At 43.3% G+C, this 19,511-nt stretch overlaps 1 protein-coding gene across 2 annotated transcripts in view; it reads left to right on the top strand.

The window, feature by feature from the left end:
• Positions 1-19,511, top strand: part of TENM2 (teneurin transmembrane protein 2) — a 945,756-nt gene that overhangs the window by 626,298 nt on the left and 299,947 nt on the right. The window contains exon 3 of one of the 2 annotated variants that reach the window (XM_023514814.1): positions 4,546-4,567. The exons of the other annotated variant lie outside the window; for it this stretch is intronic. Coding sequence (XP_023370582.1) covers positions 4,546-4,567 — 22 coding nt within the window. The remainder of the gene's footprint in view (positions 1-4,545; positions 4,568-19,511) is intronic. 2 annotated transcript variants of the gene reach the window in all.

The raw sequence follows: 19,511 nt of genomic DNA, 5'->3' as shown, positions 1-19,511 counted from the left end.
GCCTGGCCATCTTTTTGCTGCAATTATCATTTTTGTTTAACTGGCCCAGGCCAGGTTTGAAACTGCCAGTTTTGGTGAACGTGGCTGGAGCCATACCCACTGTGCTACAGGCACTGAGCCTTGAAAGCCTATCTTAATGCTTCTCAGTCAGGCCATGATATGAATGTACCTTTGTGTTTACACATGTGAGTAGTTGTGGGCGCTGACAAAGAGTGTCTACATCCTGGGTCTGCTTCTTTCTGTTTTCTTATCTCCTAGCTGCCCTATATGGAAGAAAGGATGCTTTATTTTAGCTCAGGGATCTGGTTGCATTATCTCCCCAAATCAAAACATCGGTCCTGTATTTGTCTTGATACACGCTCCTTTCAGGTAAGCAGAATCAGGTGCAGTTCTTGGCTCCCAGGCCCAGTTTAGCTGAGTACAGATGACAGACGGGCAAGGTGCTCGGGTTGACTCCTGCGTCGGTGTCCTGGGGACTAGCTCTGATCCATTTCTGTCCATGAGCGCTTGCCAGGAACCATTCGGGCAAGTCGATGGGATGTCCATTGATGGGCCAAACGTTGTTTTTCTCGACAGGAACATGCAGAGTAGGCAAGTATGTCCAACTGGCTGGGTCTGACCTGTCAGCCAAGTTTTATCTCTCCAGGCAATAGCTTAAAAATGGTAAAATGTTTAGAGTTCATGACATAGGTTAACACTTCTTTCACCTCAAGGTGACAAAAGCGTGAAGAAAGTATTCATCAGAACCAAAGGCATTCCACTGATATGGACACATCAGAAACACGTGAAACTTATTCCGCAGCACTATTTGTCAAAGGGAAGTTGAGGACCACCTGCGTTAGAAGCCCCTGGGGAACTAGGAGATCGCATATCTTGTCTAATGTTGCTGGCTGGATGCAAAACCTGGATCTGACACCAAGTCTAATCTAGACCAGATTATAAAGTGTGCCACAAGACCCCCTTTCTACCAGGCCTTTAGGTAGAAAGAAATAGAACACTTAGGTGTCATTTCATAACCACCAGAATGACTAAGATTAAAAAGAGTGGCAATACCAAATAGTGGCAGGGATGTAGAGCACCTCACAAACAGGAGTGCAGTGTAGACCGGCACGATCGTTGCAGAAAACTGTTCAGCATCCTCTCATACAGTGAAACGTGTACCCAACAATCCCACTCCTGAGTATTGACCTTCCCTAAATTAAAAAAGTATGTCCACGTGGAGATTTAAGCATGAATGTTATTCACAACTTGGATTCTCAGTACTGAAAATGAATCAAATGCCTGTCCACAGGTGAATGAATAAATGGAATCGCACAATGGACCACTGTCCAGCAATACACAGGGGTGAGCTGCTAAGAGCTCAGCAAGGTGCATCAACCTCAAAAACGTGGTGCTGAGCAAAGAAGGCAGACGTGGAGCAGTGCGTGTTTCCATGTATAGAAGTTCAAACTGCGTCACACTAATTTATGATGCTCAAAATCATAAATACAGCCCCTAAGGGAGTTGGAGATTCCCGGGAAGAGGGCACCAGGGAACTTTCTGGGGGTGAAGAAAGTATTTTCTATCTTGAGAAAGTTTATGGGGATGTGTGTGTGTGTGTGTGTGTGTGTGTGTGTATCAAAACTTTTCAAATTATAGGGCAACGCCCATGGCTCAAAGGGTAGGGCGCTGGCCCCATATGCGGAAAGTGGCAAGTTCAAACCCAGCCCCAGCCAAAAAAAAACTTTTCAAATTAAGGTGCTTAAGGTGTACATATATATAAAGTCACCTCAATTTTAAAAAGGAAAGTTGGAGATAAATGGGTGTGGCTATCAAAGAGCAACCTGAAAGACCTTCTTTTTCTTTTTTTTTTGCAGTTTTTGTCCAGGGCTGGGTTTCAACCCTCCACCTCCAGCATATGGGGCCGGCGCCCTACCCCTTTGAGCCACAGGTGCCACCCATGAAAGACCTTCTTGAGGCAGGAAATATTCTCTATGTTGATTGTCTGAGTCAACTTCTTATCCTTTCGCAAGCTGTTACCATTGGGGGTAACTGGGCAAAAGGGTCTTGGCATCTCTCTGCAGTATTTCTTACAACCGATGTGCCTCTACAGCTTAAAACTTCAATTAAAACAAAGCAAAACTTAGTATGAACAGCGTAGGGTTTGAATTTTGCCTTCTTATAAGTAATCCATTGTGTGTGTGTGTGTGTGTGTGTGTGTGTGTGTGTGTACATGCATGTTTCATTATGGGAGAGAGAAAAAAAGAGGATTTTAAACTTTTTCTTTAATTTTTTTTGTTTATTTCTCCACAGATATCTTATGGGCTTATGATTTAAAACCCATTTCTTCAGTGGGGCTGAGTTCATTAGTCTAAGGTCAAAACTCTCAGTACCGCTTGCCATTTCTTCCCAGTGTTCTATCATTCCAAAATGGCATCGTGTTTGGACATTACATTATTCTGTTGACGTGGTGGAGCAAATAGGGCCTGTGAGCATCTCTGCTGCTCAGTGGGGGTAGTGGTCAGCCACGTGTGATTTTACACATCTCCCGGATAACACAGTGGTACGAATGTAGCCCTCCTAGACGCAGAGATGCTGCCTGGATTTGCATCACTCCATTGGTGGACTCAAATGCTCAACTCAATCCTGATTTTTATGCCAATCTGTAAGGAAGGCTTCTTCATGTGTGCTGCAGGGAGGGAGGGAGGGAGGGAGGCTTCCTTGAGCAAATGTTTTGCATTCGAAGAAAACAAGCAACATTGGAACCTGGTGTAGAGGGTATCTTTGCTTCTTTATTTAGATCCCCTAGGAAGGCTTCTCTGGCTTGGACAGAACTCAGAGTGAGGGACTCATTAGCTAGAGTGGGGCTGGCATCAGTCGGGACAAACACAGAAGGCCTGCCTTGGCCTGCCTGGGGCAGCAGGATGCAACCCTAGAGCCTCTACGGCCAGCCTGTCTCCTGGGAGCCTGCCCACCTCACTCTCATACATACCCGGCCTGATGAATTCTGCCGCAGTGATGCTGACATTCTGAATTACACAAACCAATGACTATAGAGGTGTACGTTAGGAGGCCTAAACACTTTTGTAATTTTTGTCAGGGATAGCACCAACATTATCCCAAAATAGCCAGTGATGTCCAGGGGATAGATGGACGTGCTTTATACCTTCTAGCAAAGAGGGAAATCAGTTATTCACGACTTCTCCCCTTCCGTCTTCCTCTGTCTTTCTCCTCTTCTTCCTTCTTGTCTAGGGTAGAGGGCACAGCAAGCACCTCTGGCAAGTGTGAAACGTATCTTTATCATTTCTCATCTCTCCTATTATTGTCACATTTCCTTATCCTCTCTAGAAACCCCCTAAATGCGTATGGTTCCCATCTCATTTTCCACTGTCAAGATCTGCTAGTTCTATTTCCCAGTCTCTGAAAACCCTGTTTTGATCAGACATTGAACAATAATGAGATTGATTGGACCACAAGAAGCTTTCCCCAGTTTGAAGGCTTTCATTCCCTATAGGCCCACAGGTCCTAGTACAATCCCAGGCATCGTGATGGAGCTGTGGGGCGTGCTTACGGCCTTCACATTTCTAACATTTCATCCAATGGGAAGAGCAGCACGTTTAATAAAGATGGGGCAGTAGGCCTGTATCATCTCCAGGCACATAGGAAAGACCAAAATGTTTGTTGAAAGAGTGTGTGAAGAAGTGAAGGGTAATTCTTAGACCCTTCTGAGAGCATTTGAGAAATGCCTCTTAGCGTCTGTTAGAGCCTGCCTTGCTTACCAGTGAAACTGCCCTAGTCCGGAAAATTCTTGTTCCATGCAGAAGTCATATGAGTTTTTGGCCTATTATCATCAGAAGGAGATAATTTCAGAATAACTTACACCTTCCCCTTTCTTTCAATTTACCAAGTTCTGTTGAAGTTACCTGTCTCTCCTCCTCAAGGATAGGAGCTCTCTCTTACCCACCACTGTGTTCTGGGCATCAGGCTCAGATGCAGGCACACACTCGATGCTCAATAAATGGCTACTAGGTTTACCAAGCCTTATTTCTGGGTCATTTGCAAGAAAGATAACCCTTGGAATAGGCCATCAAAGAAGTTGGAGTCCAGACCTGAAATGGCCTAAGATATGTTCTTCAGTGATCTTATTCCAGATCCTTTTGAAACTTTACATGGGAGAGTGGATTCTAATCAAGGTCATCCTGAGCCATAAGCAAGATAGAGACTGACAAAATTGGTAGGGGAAGATTTATGAAACTTTTCTCCTGGCTCAGGGCTAGGTTTTCATGCAAGATAAGAGTTGCTGTCCCTCAGATAGGAGCACAAGTGAGCAGTTCAGCTCTGCCTCTCTGCCTTCTGTCCTCTTCATGCACCAATTCTCAAGACGACACTGTTATCTTGCCAGAAAATACAGCCCAGAGCATTACAGATGCCTGGTACAAGCGGAACCCATATTAATGGTTATTGCTTAAAGAAGAGGCATGCTCAGATCTCTTTACCGTGCTCTAGGGAAATAGCAATTTTTACTTTCTTCCAGAGAAGACCAGAGACATAAAAAGATCAATTGAGTTCGGCCTATCTCAAATAGAGGGTGTTTTTTCCAGAGGTAACTTAAATGGCAGTCTTGGCATGGCCTGAGACACATCTCCACAAGTACAGATTTCTTAACGTTAAGTTTTATCAGGGTTCTTATGACCGATAAGACACAAAGCTTTGGGTTTGTTGTAGGAATAAATAAGCTAGTGACATTGTATGAAGAATAAAAAAAAAAAAAAATGTTTTTTTGGTTTTTGGTCTGGACTCCAGGCTCCCTCGTATGACTGTTGAAAATTGACTTATAGTTTAATTTGAATTAACAGAGCCTTAAAAAAATTTTTTTCTTTTTATTATTGGCCAGTTCCTGACAGTGAGTAAATCATTTTTAGAGAAGAGAGATTTTTTTTTGATAGAAAACAAGATTTCTTTTCAAGGTGCTATTAATTGAATTAAACTAGGACTTCATGAAATAACATTTAAAATGGCCCCAAAAGAGTTATTGTTTTTTGCGCTAATAAAAATATGACTGATTTCAAATACTAATTGAGAAATGTGTGCCTGCCATACAGTTGTATAAAGCTAACAATTTTGTCAGGGCCGACTTTGGCTGGGAGGAGTTGTTTGCCTTTGATTTCTGCAAAAAGAGAAAGATCCCAAACTAATACAATAGTATTCTGACCATGCCTTGTGTTACACGCTCTGGAAAAAAAATAGCACCCTTTGTCCCTTGAAAAGCCTCACCATTTGTAATCACCCCAGGTTCCCTGCTGCAGAGATTGTCAACAGCAAGAACTTTTAAATTGCTTGCCTGTGATGAAAATGTTATCTATGAAACATTTCTAGGAAAATAAATTCGGGCCTGATTCCTGCTATGCAAACAGATACGTACAGTATCTCCCTGAATCAGCTTTTTCTCATCTGAAATGGAGCTACTGTACTTTATTATGATGTCAGAGATTGAACCTGGGTGAGAATGCACTTCTGATAATTAAGATCCTATCAGGTTTGGAAAGGCTAATTCCCAACAAAAGATAAAAGTTTCCTTATAGTGTAGACCCAGAAGGCCTGTAAAATCGGCCCCATAATGGCTATCGAAGTATTGGGATATGTTTGAAATTCCTTCCTGCAGAAATGTGCAGATAACACCAGAAGGGAGAGCACCCCAATTCCATAAACCCATTAAAAAAAAAATACATGAAGCGTCTCTCGGAGTAGGCAGGTGGTGTATCGTATGTTCCCCGGGTGGAGAATGAGCTTCTTGCCTTTAAAAGTAATTGATTTTATAGTGAAACGTGTCAAGAGCACTGGTTTCCAAAATGATTTCATTCATGAGTGCTGGGAAATAATATATACTGCTAATTGCTTCAGAAATAGCTGGATTATTTAACGTTGGTTTTGACGGTAGTTGGAAGGAAGATGTGGAGCCCTTCTGCCTTTTCCGTTATCACAGATTAATAGCTGTTCTGAAACTGCGTCTACTTCTGCTGTTTCCGAGATGAAATCTGCATCCCTCATTTTCTCATGTAGGGCATCAGCTCCAGTGTTCTTCCCTCACACTCTGTGAGTGTTCTAAAGATAGCAGTGTGACATTTCTGTTTCAATAAGGCCCAAATAGTAGGTGAGATACAAAACACCAGAGAAGAAAAAAAGAAATGTTTGTGGATTTTACCATCATCTGCACTGAGCTTCCTAGGGGAACGGTTGTAAGTTGGGAGGCTGCTTGCCGGTCAGGGAGGGAAAGGAGAGAGCGTTCACTTCTGCGAGGTATAATGATTGGACACTTAGCTACGGGCCTCTTGCTGTAAGTCCGCATCTGAATGTCTCAATCCTGTACAGATCTATTATGAAGGAACAGAACGTGGCACCCGAGAAAGGAAACGCGGTGGTTTCCTTATTTTGTACATCTCCCCTCCTCCCCAGCCCCGTTCTCTCTCCAAAGAGCTTAAGTGAATGTGCTGATTTACACAGAGTCTGCACTTGCTTACGGTGTCGGTTTGCCGGGACGAGCCAGAACTGTCGTCTGTGACCAACACCGGCGCCACTTACCAATTATGCCTGTTTGTTTCATCGTTCCCTCATTCAGAGAAACGTACATATACATGTGATCGATCTGCGTGTCTGTGTTAGACCACGACGGACCCTGACAAATGCGGAATGAGACAGCTCCTGCACCTCTTCCTGCAACAGGCCCCTCTCGTCTACAAGGCCAAGGGCTGGCAAAGTTTTTCTATAAAGGTCCAGATAGTAAATATTTTAGGCTTCACTTTGGGAAACGCATATGGTCTCTATCACATATTCTTTTTTTACAACTCTACAAAAATATACTATAAGATAGTCTCAGCTCAGGGGCTAAATATGGTCCCTAGGCCATAGTTTGCCAACTCCAAAGCCAAACCAAGTGTCCCTTATTTCTTATCCGTCACCGTAGCAGCCTCCATGTTGTGTTGAAAAGAGCTGACCCCTAAAGTCCTGCGAAGAGGATTCTTATCTTTGCAGCTGTAGGGTAAGCACTGTCAAATTTTCGTTTTCTAAACATAAGGTGATCTCCACTTTCCTGTCTTACATTCCAGCTGGGAAAACAAGGTCACGTGCTAAAATTAGTAGGTGACAATTCAGAATCCAGGCAGCATTCTTAACAGGCCTTTAGTCGCATCGACTGTCTGGAGTACAACCCCCAGTCAAGAAATACGTTGTAAAAACTCTCTCTTCGGTTCTCAGGTTGGCTCTTAGAAAGTCTTTGCCCTGTACTTTGTCAGGCCTCCCTCTGGGGTCCTCTTTGTTCTTGATGATTTTTAACAAATTTTTAATATTAAAAAAATAATAAATAAATGAGAACTTCAGAGATAAACAGAAGAAATGGAAAGGTGTGTGTTGGTGTGAACGGCAGGCCGGGAAGCAGCCTGAAGAGCGGCAGCCTGACCTCAAAGAAGGAGATGAAGTAAATCAAAAGGAGATATCTAGAGCTATATGAGTGAACGGTACAATTATGTTTGCTCTTAATAGGTTTGCAGTCATCAATTAAATGTCGAATTATGCTCATTATGCTCTCTTTTAAAATGCAGCCAAATTTAGCTTCCAGTTTTGAATTATTATATCCACACAGCATGGTTAAAATAAAAATATCCAGCACTCGCAGACAGTACATTTTGCTTGTCTGGAAAACTCACTCATTTGCACTACCTGTGTCTGAACAATATGTAATGACATAGTCATGACCCAGGACCTCCCATGAGGAGGAGCCAGGGCCGTAGGGTCAGGTGGCCTGGGCTGGTTCTCACCTGATGCAAGTTCCTCAACCTCTCTAAACCTCAGTCTCCCGATCTGTATACTGGGTGCCCCCATGAGCAATCATCATGATGATTCAGTAAATCATCCATGTGAAGTTCTAACACGAAACCTAGCAGGGGTAAGTGTTCAAAACATTCAGCTGTTTTTCTTGTAATTATTACCATCAGTATTGTTGACAAATAAGTATGAAAATGAATTTGACACATACAAAGTACAAAAGGAGGCTTCAAAAAAGTCCACACATGCTGAAGACATCTGGGATTGCACCTTACTGGAGGCGCCACTTGATCTGGAATTATCAAATTATTTATAGAAATCAAGTTAAACTGATATTCCCTGTCCCCCGACACACGCTAACCCTGGACTATATTCTTTGGTTAGGTTGAGAAAGTCTGTTTTCTAAAAGAGTAAAATCTGCCCACATAATATTACATCAGATCCTATTATAAACTTCCAAATGTTTTGAACTTCTAATACATTAATTGTTTGATCTCTAAGCAACCAGAGAAAGGGGCAGGGTCATGGGAGGAACGATTGCATTTCACTTGCCTCAGAAAACCAGACCTGCCTCCCCTTGGAAGGAGAATGATTTCAATTTTCTCTGCTGAAATTTTCTTTAAAATTGTTTGGCTTCAAACTATATCACATTTTATGACCAGAATGTAACCTGGTGGGAGGGCAGACATCCGTGCGTGCTGTTGTCTCCTTTAGAAGCAGAGTGCCTGAAAAGGGGCTGTGTCCCCCTGGAAAACAAGACCTGAAGCCGAGTGTAGCCACTGATGTAACCCCGAGAAAGGGCTGCTTCAGAGGAAGAGACTGGGACTGGGGAGTTTGGCTGGAGCAATGAGACCCGCCGAGAGCCTTTGGGTATTAGCCAGACTGGCAGTGTGACCCCTGGGAGGGAGACAAAGATAGCAACACCTGTCTGACTCCAGGCTGGCCACATCGCTGGAACTTTCCTGCCCTCCAGCAAGGCTTCTCTCATTCAAGACACTGATCCCTGCAGGGTAGGGAACTTGACTCCAGCTCCTGCCACAGATCCAGGGCCTGGCACTTGTGTGCCCAGCATCACGGTGAGCTAGCAGAGACCCAGTGCAACAGAGGAGTCTTAGCCTAACCTGCATTCAGCAGGAAGGCTTGCAGGGTGCACAGCCCTTGAATCATCCAGGTAGGCAGGAGGATGGTTTTTACTGACTTTTCCCTAAGACTGGAAATGCACGAGAGGGGTGGGACACAACAAAACAATACCACGTATGTGGCCTTTCAGTGGTGGCCTCAGGAATGTTTGTGGGAAAGGTCAGAACAGCTAAGAGACAAGGACAGAGGCCAGGAAAGAGTGTTCCCCACCAAGGTGGAAGACAACAGGACGCGTACTGCTCTGCAAACTGAAAGAGAAACCTCCGAGGGATGACTGGCTGCGAGTGCCACGGAGCATCCTCGGTTGTCAGCGCTCAGGGTACCCTCCTTAGAATTCTCACACTTCTCACGTTCCGCCCTGCTGGGCATCCTGGGATAAGCCTTGTAAGCCAAAGTCCCTATTGTGAGCCCAGGCAGTGTCATTTTTCTGTACATCCCCCTCCTTTCTGAGTTCCCAACCAACCCCATCATTTAGGGTCCCCATGGGCTCTGATGGACAGGACTGATGTGGGTCACAGGTGCCGGAGCCGTACACAGAGCTGTGCTAATTACACCACACCGGTTTCCCCAGGTTAAGCCGTTGCCATTGGAAACCGTGATCTAACGAGCCGTTATTGCTGCCCCCCAGCCCCAGTGGTGTAGCAGACCCTGGCCTTGGGGCTCAGTCCCTCGTGCAAGGGGATAAGGGTAGTAATGAATAGGAATGGTGGGTGGGAAATAGCATCTGTACATGGTCCCTGGAAGTCGTGAGGGAGAGAAGTCAGTTCCGCCTGCAGGGGAACAGAGTGGTGATGCAGGGAAGAATTCCAGGAGGGTCCGAGCCCTAAAAGATGAGGAAGCGTTTGCTAGTCACTGACGTCCACAACCCAGGTGAAACAGACCAAGTCAATTTAGATGGCTACATGAATCGCCCACCTGCTATGCATTTTGCATTCCACACATTCCTACAGGTGTTTCTCCAGTAAACCTGTGGCAGCAGGCAGAGCTGTGCCCCCACATTCCACAAAACAGGTACCGGCTCCCCCTTTCTCCCAGCTCCAGTTCTGTCTCTACCTATGGTGCTGGGCTCTTAGGTTTCCTTTCCAAATAACTTGACAACTTTTTTTCCTTCTTGTGTCAGTCGGCACTTTTTCCTACTCAGAACTGACCCTTTTCTGCTGTCGGACATTGCCTCAGACAAACAAGTTTCTCTTCCCGGGTGGCAATCTCCATTGATGAGAAACTGCCTCGTGTGCAGTCAAGAAGGGTAGCAGCTTGTGAAGCTCTATAATTTGTTTCTTATCAACTAATAATCTCACTGTGATGAATAATGTAGTGCTGTTAATGTTTCAACAAGGTTATGGATGGTGCGGAGTGTCAGAGAAGCCACCAACTTGGGGCCGCAAAGCCACTTTTTCTCCTGGTTACACAGTAGAGTTTCTTAAACAGCCGTCAGAACGTACATGAGCTTTGGCAGACAGTAAAAGTAAATGAATTCAAATCCAAAACCCATTAGTGATATGCCAGTAGGACGTTTACACAGATGTTGATTCTCTTTTTGTTTTTTCCTATATGCTTTTTGAAATTATGTGATGAACATGTTAGAAATTTATTTTCGAATTTGGGGGTATTTCCGAGTTTGGGGATTGATTTGCTCCCTTTGTTATTTTTAGCAAAGAGTCTCACCTCCTCTGCCCTTCGCTAAAGCAAGTCTTTTCTCCATAGACCCAAATAATTCTGTCGTATTTTTAGCATTTATCACGGTCTTTGATTTAATGTTTAATTATATTTTTAAAATTAACACACAGTGAAATTAGCTTGACTGTGTCCGGTTCTATAAATCATAACACACAGCTAGATTTCCGTAACCATCACAAACAACCACAGGAACTCAGAACTTCCCTTTCACCCCCCAAACTTCCCTGTGTCACCTTTTGCAGTCCCATACTCCCCAGACTCAACCCTTCTTAGTCGCAGATATATTCTCAGGCATTATAGTTTTGTCTTTTTGAGGATGTCATACGAGGTCAGACAATTAAATTTGGGAATTCATCCTACAAAAAAAACGCTTTGTACCTCATTGCTGAGTATCACGATGGTCACCTACGAAGTCCCCCCCTTGGGAAGCTGTGTGCTGATTTCAGCGCCCAGTCTACCCTTCAGAGCAATTTTGGAACTCTATTTCTGGAATGGCCGTCAGAGCTGTTATCATGCAAAGTCAGACAATTAAATTCAAGAACTCATCCTAGAAAACGTGCTCTGAAGGGTGGACTAGTCACTGGTATTGGTGCATAGCTTCCCAAAGGGAGGACTTCAGAGAAGACTATTGTGTCATTCGTATTGAATAAATGTAAATTGAGGGATGTAGCACTTTTTCTAGGATGAGCTAAGGAATGTAATTGTCTGACCTGACCCTATGTAAACAGAATTATACAATCTGTAACTTTTGAAATTAATTTCTGTTGAGCATGGTACCTTTGACACGGACCCCAGTGGGTGCGTGTATCAACCTTGCTGCGTAGTATTCCGTCGAGTGAATCAACAATCTTTGCATATTCCTTCACTTGTAGGGCATCTAGTTGTTTTTTGCTATTCAGTATTATAAATATGCATGTGCAGGGTTTTTGTCATTGTTTTTGATTTTGGTAGACACCAAGTTTCCATTTCTCTAGGGTAAATACCTAGGATTGGGATTATTAGCGGGGTGGTAAGGGTAACACCGTGAAGTTGGCAGGCTGTTTTCCAGGGTGCAGTTCCGTTTGCTTCCCCATAAGCAATGTATGGCAGTTCCCAGTGTGGTATGTGGTTAGCTCTCATGTTGTCAAAAGGAAGATGTGTTTCTAGCCTGATGCTCTTTTGTCATGTGTGACGTCTGTTTACTTTTGTGTCATTTATTTTTTCGTTTCACTTTATTTTATTTTATTTTTTGAGACAGAGTCCCAAGCTCTTACCCTGGGTAGAGAGAGGGCTCTGGCATCATAGCTAATAGCAACCTCTAACTCCTGGGCTCAAACAATCCCCTTGTCTCAGTGTTTGTATTTTGAGTGCAGAGAGCGTCTTCCTTTTTTCTCAGGCTGGTCTTGAACTCATGAGCTCAAGCCATCCACCTGCCTCGGCCTCCCTGAGTGCTAGGATTACAGGCGTGAGCCACGGCACCTGGCATATTTTTTTGTTTCTCAATGAGACAGTTCTTACATGTGTGGTCAGTTAACTCTTTAAAAAAAGAAATCAAGTACAAAGTGTGTTTTCCAGCTTTTCTTAATTCTGTTTGTTTTCTTCTTTGAGTCAGACAGCATGCGTTAGAACTGGAAAAAAAGTGATGGGTGTAACTATATTGTCTGCGGAATCAGCAGGAGGGTTCTCAGAGTATTTGAAGATGTGCAGGTAGATAGGGACCGGACAAGTACTGGAAACCCAGGTGGTGAAACGACCTCACACCCTCCACCTCCATTTTCCCTTCATAAATCCAGATGTCTTACTCCACGTGGTGCGTGCAGAGTGTAGCCCGCAGGCCGTGTGGCTCCTAATGTTCCTCCCGCACAGACTCCACTCAGAATTCAGAACCCAGGGCAGGGATTCTGACTCTGAACTTTGCAAAAAAAAAAAAGTGAAATAGCGCCTGCATGCCTTGTGTTTCATGGAGGACTCCAATTTGCCATGCTCTATTATGTAGAATTAAACATAAAAGACAGTCGATAAATACCACGTTCAGTTGAAAGCACAAATGGATCAAAATGTTATAGTTTCTCTCCACAGGTAATAATTAACATTCTTGTGAATTTCTCTGTGTGCTATGGCGCATCCTTTAAATGGTATGCTAGCAAAAAACTGGTACTTGGGGCGTGCGTGACTGTAGCCCCAACACCATAATAACTTAGCCTTAAGAGACAAGACTGGGGTGAGGAGAGGAAGAAGCACTCACGTTTAATGATATGCCTGGGTGAAATTTTTTTCTGAGCAATATGTCACAATGATCCCTGCAAAATTTTCACACATGAGCTGAAACATGAATTAAAACCATACATACAACTGGAACTTTACCCTGGAAATGAGAATGATGTAACCTAAGAAGTTGTACCCTCCTATTAATTTGAAATAAAAAATGAATTTAAAAAATACGTGGAAAAGGAAGGCATTTTGGTAGGTAACAGTCACAATAGGGAAAAAGAGTTAAGGTGTAATCTTGTGGCTTACTACAAACGTCACCATAGGACGTGTCTGTTCATCTTCTTCCAGGCTGGGGACTCTGTACCTCCAGAGCCCTCAGATCCAGGGTTAGGTACCCCATAATTGATTGCAGCCTGAAGGAACACGTGAACAAATAAGGACCTGAAAGGAGGAATGAAGGACAAATAAATGACCGAGAGGGGTTTGCCGTAAGTGAGCTTACCCCGTGTGCCGCTGCTCTTGTGTAAGGAATTTAATTGGGAGCGAAGGCAAAAGGAAGCTTGTGGAGGGAACTGTCCTTTTCTTAGACTCCTCTCAGAGAATATAAAAGACGTTATCAAGTGGCTACTTGGATATGACTCTGCTAGGCCCCGTACAAAATGAAACCCACAGAATGAAAACTCTATCCAATTATATACCATGTAAAAGCCGGAGAGGCTTATGAAGATTTAGTGGGCTAACTATGACCACACAGAGCTGTTTGATAGGTCACGTGTTGCTATCAGCTCCAATATTAGACATCATGGAATGTGTTACTCTCAGCAGAGGGTTGAGGAAGCCATTGGATGTCACCTGAGCCACTCTGAAAAGGCAGAGGCAGAATTGCACATATCTTGTTTCTGATTTTCAGACTCTTAGCAACGGCATCCTTTTTCCTTGCCACGTTTCCTCTGCTCTTTGTCTCACCAACTACATAGGTGAATCAGGATTCACCCTGCGGAGGTGAGTCAGAGGCCTTCAGCAAAGATCCTTTGAATACAATGAATCCGTGATGGCAAGTGAACATTCTCAGTGGCAGCAAGAGCCACAGGAGAGCCTGTTAGTCAGAGTTTGGAAGTGAAATGTGTCTATTCCCACCTGAGGCGTGTGGGAGGCCTCTGCCCCCGTTAGTTCCATAGGGATTTCTGCTTGTGAGGTGTTTGTTGTCGCGTTTGGGTTGCCGCAGGAGGAGAAAAGATTGCTGTGGTTTGCGTGAGATGGAGCCGTGTTTTGGCAAGGAAGCCCCAATAATCTTTTTGTTTCCTTGAACTTTTGTTGAGCTCAAGCTTTTGAAAGTTGTCTCAAGTGAGACCACGTAACAGCCCTTTGGAGACACTTTCATTTCTGTTAGAGGCTGGACTATCCTTCCCACTTCTTTGTCGTTGCCATACTTGCCAATGTATAATTAATTAACTAATTAATTAATTCAAAAAACATTTTATTGTGTTTACTAAGTGTTCCAGGAGCCAGGGATTCAGATGAGAATAAAATATTATCATTGCCTTTAAGGTGCTTACTTTAGAGTGGGGAGAGAGACAATCAAAAAAAAAAAATAGAAGGAAAAAGAATGTCAATACATGCACTTTGATAAAAAAAAGATAGCAAAGTAAGGAGGATAAAATAGCTGAAACTGTCTTGGAAGGCATATCTTTAAAGATGACACTTGAGCTAAGATCTGCAGTTATTAGAAGAGTGAACTACCTAATTATCTGTATCTCCAGGCCAAGGGAATAGCAAGTGCAAAGGGCCTGCGGCAGAAGCCTGCTCGGATGATTCCCAAACCAGGCAAAGGCCAGGGAGGATCTATGTCAAGGCCTTTTATTTACTTTAGTATTTTCTTCAAGAACTAGGTTGGAAGCTGAATGGAAAAGACAAACCTACGCTAATATTCTAGACAGTCCTTACCCACCTCCCAGATTTAAAATGCCTTTACTCTTGCTTTTCCTTTCTGCCTGAAACATTGTTCCCTGAGACATTAGAATGGCTCTCTCCCTATTTCCTCCGGGTCTCTGATCAAATATCATCTTATCAGGAAGGCTTCCAGACTATTAAAGTGTCAGATAGGCAGTGTTAGAAATGGAAATTGTTTTCTCCACCAAATCTGATTATTTCACGTGAGAGATGACTCCTTCTCTGCATTATGGGATTAAGAATGATCGCATTTTAGATGAAAAATACTAGAATGTTTCAGTAACCCAAGGAGCCCTTAGAAACAAATTGCTAATTCGTGACTTAAACCATCTAACTGTGATGAACAACTCAGGACGTCAGAGATTTGTTCAACAGTGGATTGCAATGATGGAACAAACTGCGTGACTCATAAGTGAGCCAAAGAAACTTTAAAATCTTGAATTTATCACAGGATTTTCATGCAAAATTGGGTCTCATGCTAAAGAGAACCCCCAGCGCTCAAGAAAACCCAGGCCTTCCTTGTGCTGATAAAAAAAGAATTTGTCAAAGGGATAGAAGCTACAATAAGGTACTTCAAATTGTCCATCATCGGATAGATTTATTTTAATGTATTTAAGATGCAAATGTGAAAAATAAGTGTTCTGATTATTTTGGTATTCTGTCATACCTAGAACCATCATATAACTCATTAGTAGGAAAAAGGAACCCTTAATTCTTTTCTTTTTTTTTTAATTAAATCATAGCTGTGTACATTAATGCAATCATGGGGTACAATGTGCTGGTTTTACATACAATTTGAAATGCTTTCATCAAACTGGTCAACATAGCCTTCATGGCATTTTCTTAGTTATTGTGTTTAGACATTTATATTCTACACCTAGCAAATTTCACATGTACCCTTGTAAGATGCACCATAGGTGTGGCCCCACCAATTACCCTCCCTCCACCCATCCTCCCCCCTCCCCTCTCTTCCCTCTCCCCTTTCCCCTTCTTCTTGGGCTATAATTGGGTTATAGCTTTCATAAGAGAGCTATAAATTAGAAACCCTTAATTCTTAATGGTGCTATTTACCTTAAAAGTATCTGGCAACAGAAGGTCTTTCAAGTCATCAAAATAATGATGTTTAAATCACAGGCCTATGTTACCCCTCTTTCCACCACCTCAAAGAAGAATTAGCCTATTCAGGCAAAACAAACAAATACTGACATTTCCTGGGTGCTTCTTACTATAACGCATTTTCAGAGCCCTTGTCATGAACGACCTCATTTATCTGTTTACCGAGTACAAACTCCTTTTACAGAGGAAGAAACAGGATACAGAGGTCAAGTATTTCACAACTTTGGTAGTCTAAGTCCAGAAGTCCTCCAGGCAAAACTGGAGAGATCAGTGTCATCAAGACTGAAAAAGCCCTAGAAATGGCATCATAAACTCTGGCCAAGAAGAGATCTTCTTTTTAAAAACCAATGGACCATGGGGATCCAGGGGTTCAAATAGCATTGATTCCTCCTTCCATGACAAAACTGAGAGCTGCAGGGCACACTGGTCTCCCACCGGTCCAGGCTTTTCTAAAAGTCTCCTGCATCCTGGGCCGGCTCTTCAGTGCGTGCATACGGTGGGGTGGTTCTCATCTGCCCTGCTCAGCAGCTGGGAACTTCTGCTCATTGTCCCTGGTACATCATGAGAAGGGCTCTGAGCCCTGAGAGATCAGATCTACTTTAACTGAGAGATAAGAGCAACCCCAAGACAAATTTGTTTGAAGGAAGCCAAATATGAACAAAATCCGAAGAGTTCTCCCTCAGACAGAACTTGAACCATGTGACCCTGGGCAATGTATGCCCCTTCAGGCAGCTCTCAGCTACAGAGGGTGCCAAAAAGATGTATACGCATTTTAAGAAAGGAAAATACTGTTTTAAATTGGATTACTCAAGTCATGTTTGACTTCTGCAACTACAAGAAAGGCCCAAACATGACTTGGACTCTTATTTTGTTGTTGATAGATGGGGCACAAAAAACTGTATGTGCATTTTCAGAGATCTTGGAAGTAAGATTTTACTTAGAAGTAAAATCAATCATTCCCCAAAAGTGTATGAGTTGCAGGTAAAACAGATGTGGGTATCACGTCCATGTACACTTGGCCAGTGATGGTACCTTTGATTCAACTTCAAAAAGTAATACATAGAAAGCATCTCTTAAAACGTGTGTGTGTGATTTGGGAGCACACCCTCTATATTTTTTTCTTGGCTATTACTTGCTTATGTGTGTGTGGGGGGGGTGCATATTCCAAAAGCAGAAAGGGGCTTCCGAAGCTATCTCCAGCAAAGGATCCTACATCCCACTGCCTCAGCTGTCACTTGACCTGAAACTAGATTGCACGTCAAGGTCTGACATTCAGCTGACTTCTGTTTATATAGTATGGAGAAACTTTTGTTCCCTTGCCCTATCAGACAAGTACCAGGAGAGATTTTGGAAAAAGGTCACCCAGATAGTAAATAATTCTGCCAAGCTTTGAAGTGAAAGTGCTCTGGGAACCTTTCTCCTGTCCTTGCCATTTCACTGGTATGCTTCAGTCACACGTGGTATTAATGAATGGCGTAGATCAGAGTGTGTCCCCATCACTCTGATCATCAGAGGCTCCACCTGAAATCAAAATCATATTTGCTCATTGTTTTGATCCTCCTCCTGTTTTCAGGGGAAAGCATTGTGAACGTCTCAAAAAAAAAAAAAGAAGGAGACGAAAAAGAATGAAATACACCCCAAGGAAAACCTAGTAAAAACCTAAAGAATGGCCTCTTGATGGAAGAGAATTCCACTGTGTGGTTAAAAAAAAAAAAAGGTCTCGTCTTTGGAAAATATATTATCTTTCATGGGTAGGGAAATATCCAAATTTCATCCAGCCTATTTTATAATAAGACCTTGAAAAGCTATGTGATGAGCTGAAATGAGAGGGGTTTAAATTTTTGATGCAATTCTTGGCTTAGGAAAGTGATAATGCCGCTCAAATAACAGAGAGACTATTTTCTGCTAGAGCACAACAATCAACATAACGTCTGGGCATATTAATAATTTCACTCCTAAACTTCTCGACAGGGAGCGCATGGGTCTTAATAGTATTGTCAAGATCCTTAGGGCAATTGAAAAATCCAAAATCATTACTTTCTACTGATAGGCTTTCCTCTCCCAGAGGATGTCAAAATACCTAGGGTAATGTAGATTTATTGAAATGCTCAGATAGGCACTGCTCAGATGTAACTTTGCAATAAAATCTTCTCTTTAGAGGAGTCCGTCTCAAGTATTTTGAGTGGTCTTTTTCTTCTTCCTTTTATTTTTTTTGTCTTTGTCACTTAGAAAGTAGCTAATAGAGTTGACATTGATCTCAAGTAATACTTTCCTGGTGATTTAAGTAAGCAAAGAATGAATGTAGGGGCATGGTAAACTGATGTGCCACCTATGATTAAAATCCCTTTCGGGCTCTTCCTGTAAGAGTTGCCCTGGGTGGGTGAGATGGTCCCAGGCCCACAATCACTAGTAAGCTCTTAAACAAAGGACACCTTCTGATTTAGCACACAATTCAAGAGTCTCCTTCTTTCTCATTCCCCACTAGAGTTTCTGCCTAAGCCCAGCTGGGTTGCGGCTGAGCAGAAAGGGCCCTCTGCTATGATTACGGCCACACCAGAGCCCACTAGAACAAATTCCAGACTCCCCCTCAGACTTAACAGGTATCCAACTGGCTCTTGAATTCCATCACCTAACAACCTCCTTCTGCAAATTATCAATAGCAGCAGGACCCCAGCCGAAAAAGTGCCCCTGGAAAACCGGCTTCAAGTTGGCAGGGAAGGATATTTTTAAGTGTTATGAAGTGTGCCCCATCTGAGATCTAACTTTGATAGGATCCATTGGAGCTCTGTGACAGACAGATGTCGTGGTTATAAAAAACAGGGGGAATTACCATTTCTGTGAAATGTCCCAAATAGGCAAATCCGTAGGAACAGAAAGTAGTTTAGCATTTGCCAGAGGCTGGGGAGATGGGGGGTGGGGAGGCGCTGGGGAGTGACTGCTAATGGGTCTGGCGTTCCCTTTGGGGGTGATGAACAGGTTCTAAAATTAGTTGGCTGCATATCTCCGTGAGTATAGTCAAGAAACACTGCAATGTATACCTTAAAAAGCTGAATTTTATTGTATCTACAGAAAAACAAACAAACAAAAAAACCCCCCCCTTTTTTTTAAGGAGGGGGGGTTGTTCGGGGGGGGCCGGGGGCAACCACCCGGAAGTTGACCGGGGCCAAGGGGTTGCAACCACCTTCCCCTCTCCCCATCTGTGGCTGTCTCCCTGCTAACGACTCTCTGAGGACAGTAAGAATTAGGGCAGTGAAGGAGGGCCCATCATGGATTCTGGCAATCAGCAGGAACACTCAAAAGACAGGCAGAGATCTGCTCTGATCCCTCTCCACTGAGACGCTCCCTATGACCCCTCAGAGACATGAATTGCCTGTTCGTTCCTTCATTTGTTCCTTCCTTCATTCATTCAGCTCTAGTTCTGTACTAGGACCTGCAGCCTTGTGCTGGGGATGGAAAAGCAGGAGAGACAGACCCTTTGTGTGGAGGAGCACATGATCTAACACAAAACACAGGGGCGTCCAAACCGCATGCCGAGGGTTACAGAACAGACACAGGCAACCAGCAGAGCAAGCCCAGGAGGGGCAGCGAATTGTTACAGTCAGATACAACGGATACAAAATTAAAAGAGGGAGACTTGTATC

The sequence above is a fragment of the Otolemur garnettii genome, unplaced genomic scaffold, assembly GCF_000181295.1.
Source record: "Otolemur garnettii isolate 467f Iridium unplaced genomic scaffold, OtoGar3 scaffold00003, whole genome shotgun sequence".
Lineage (NCBI taxonomy): Eukaryota > Metazoa > Chordata > Mammalia > Primates > Galagidae > Otolemur > Otolemur garnettii.
This window is presented reverse-complemented; position numbering and strand designations above follow the sequence as displayed.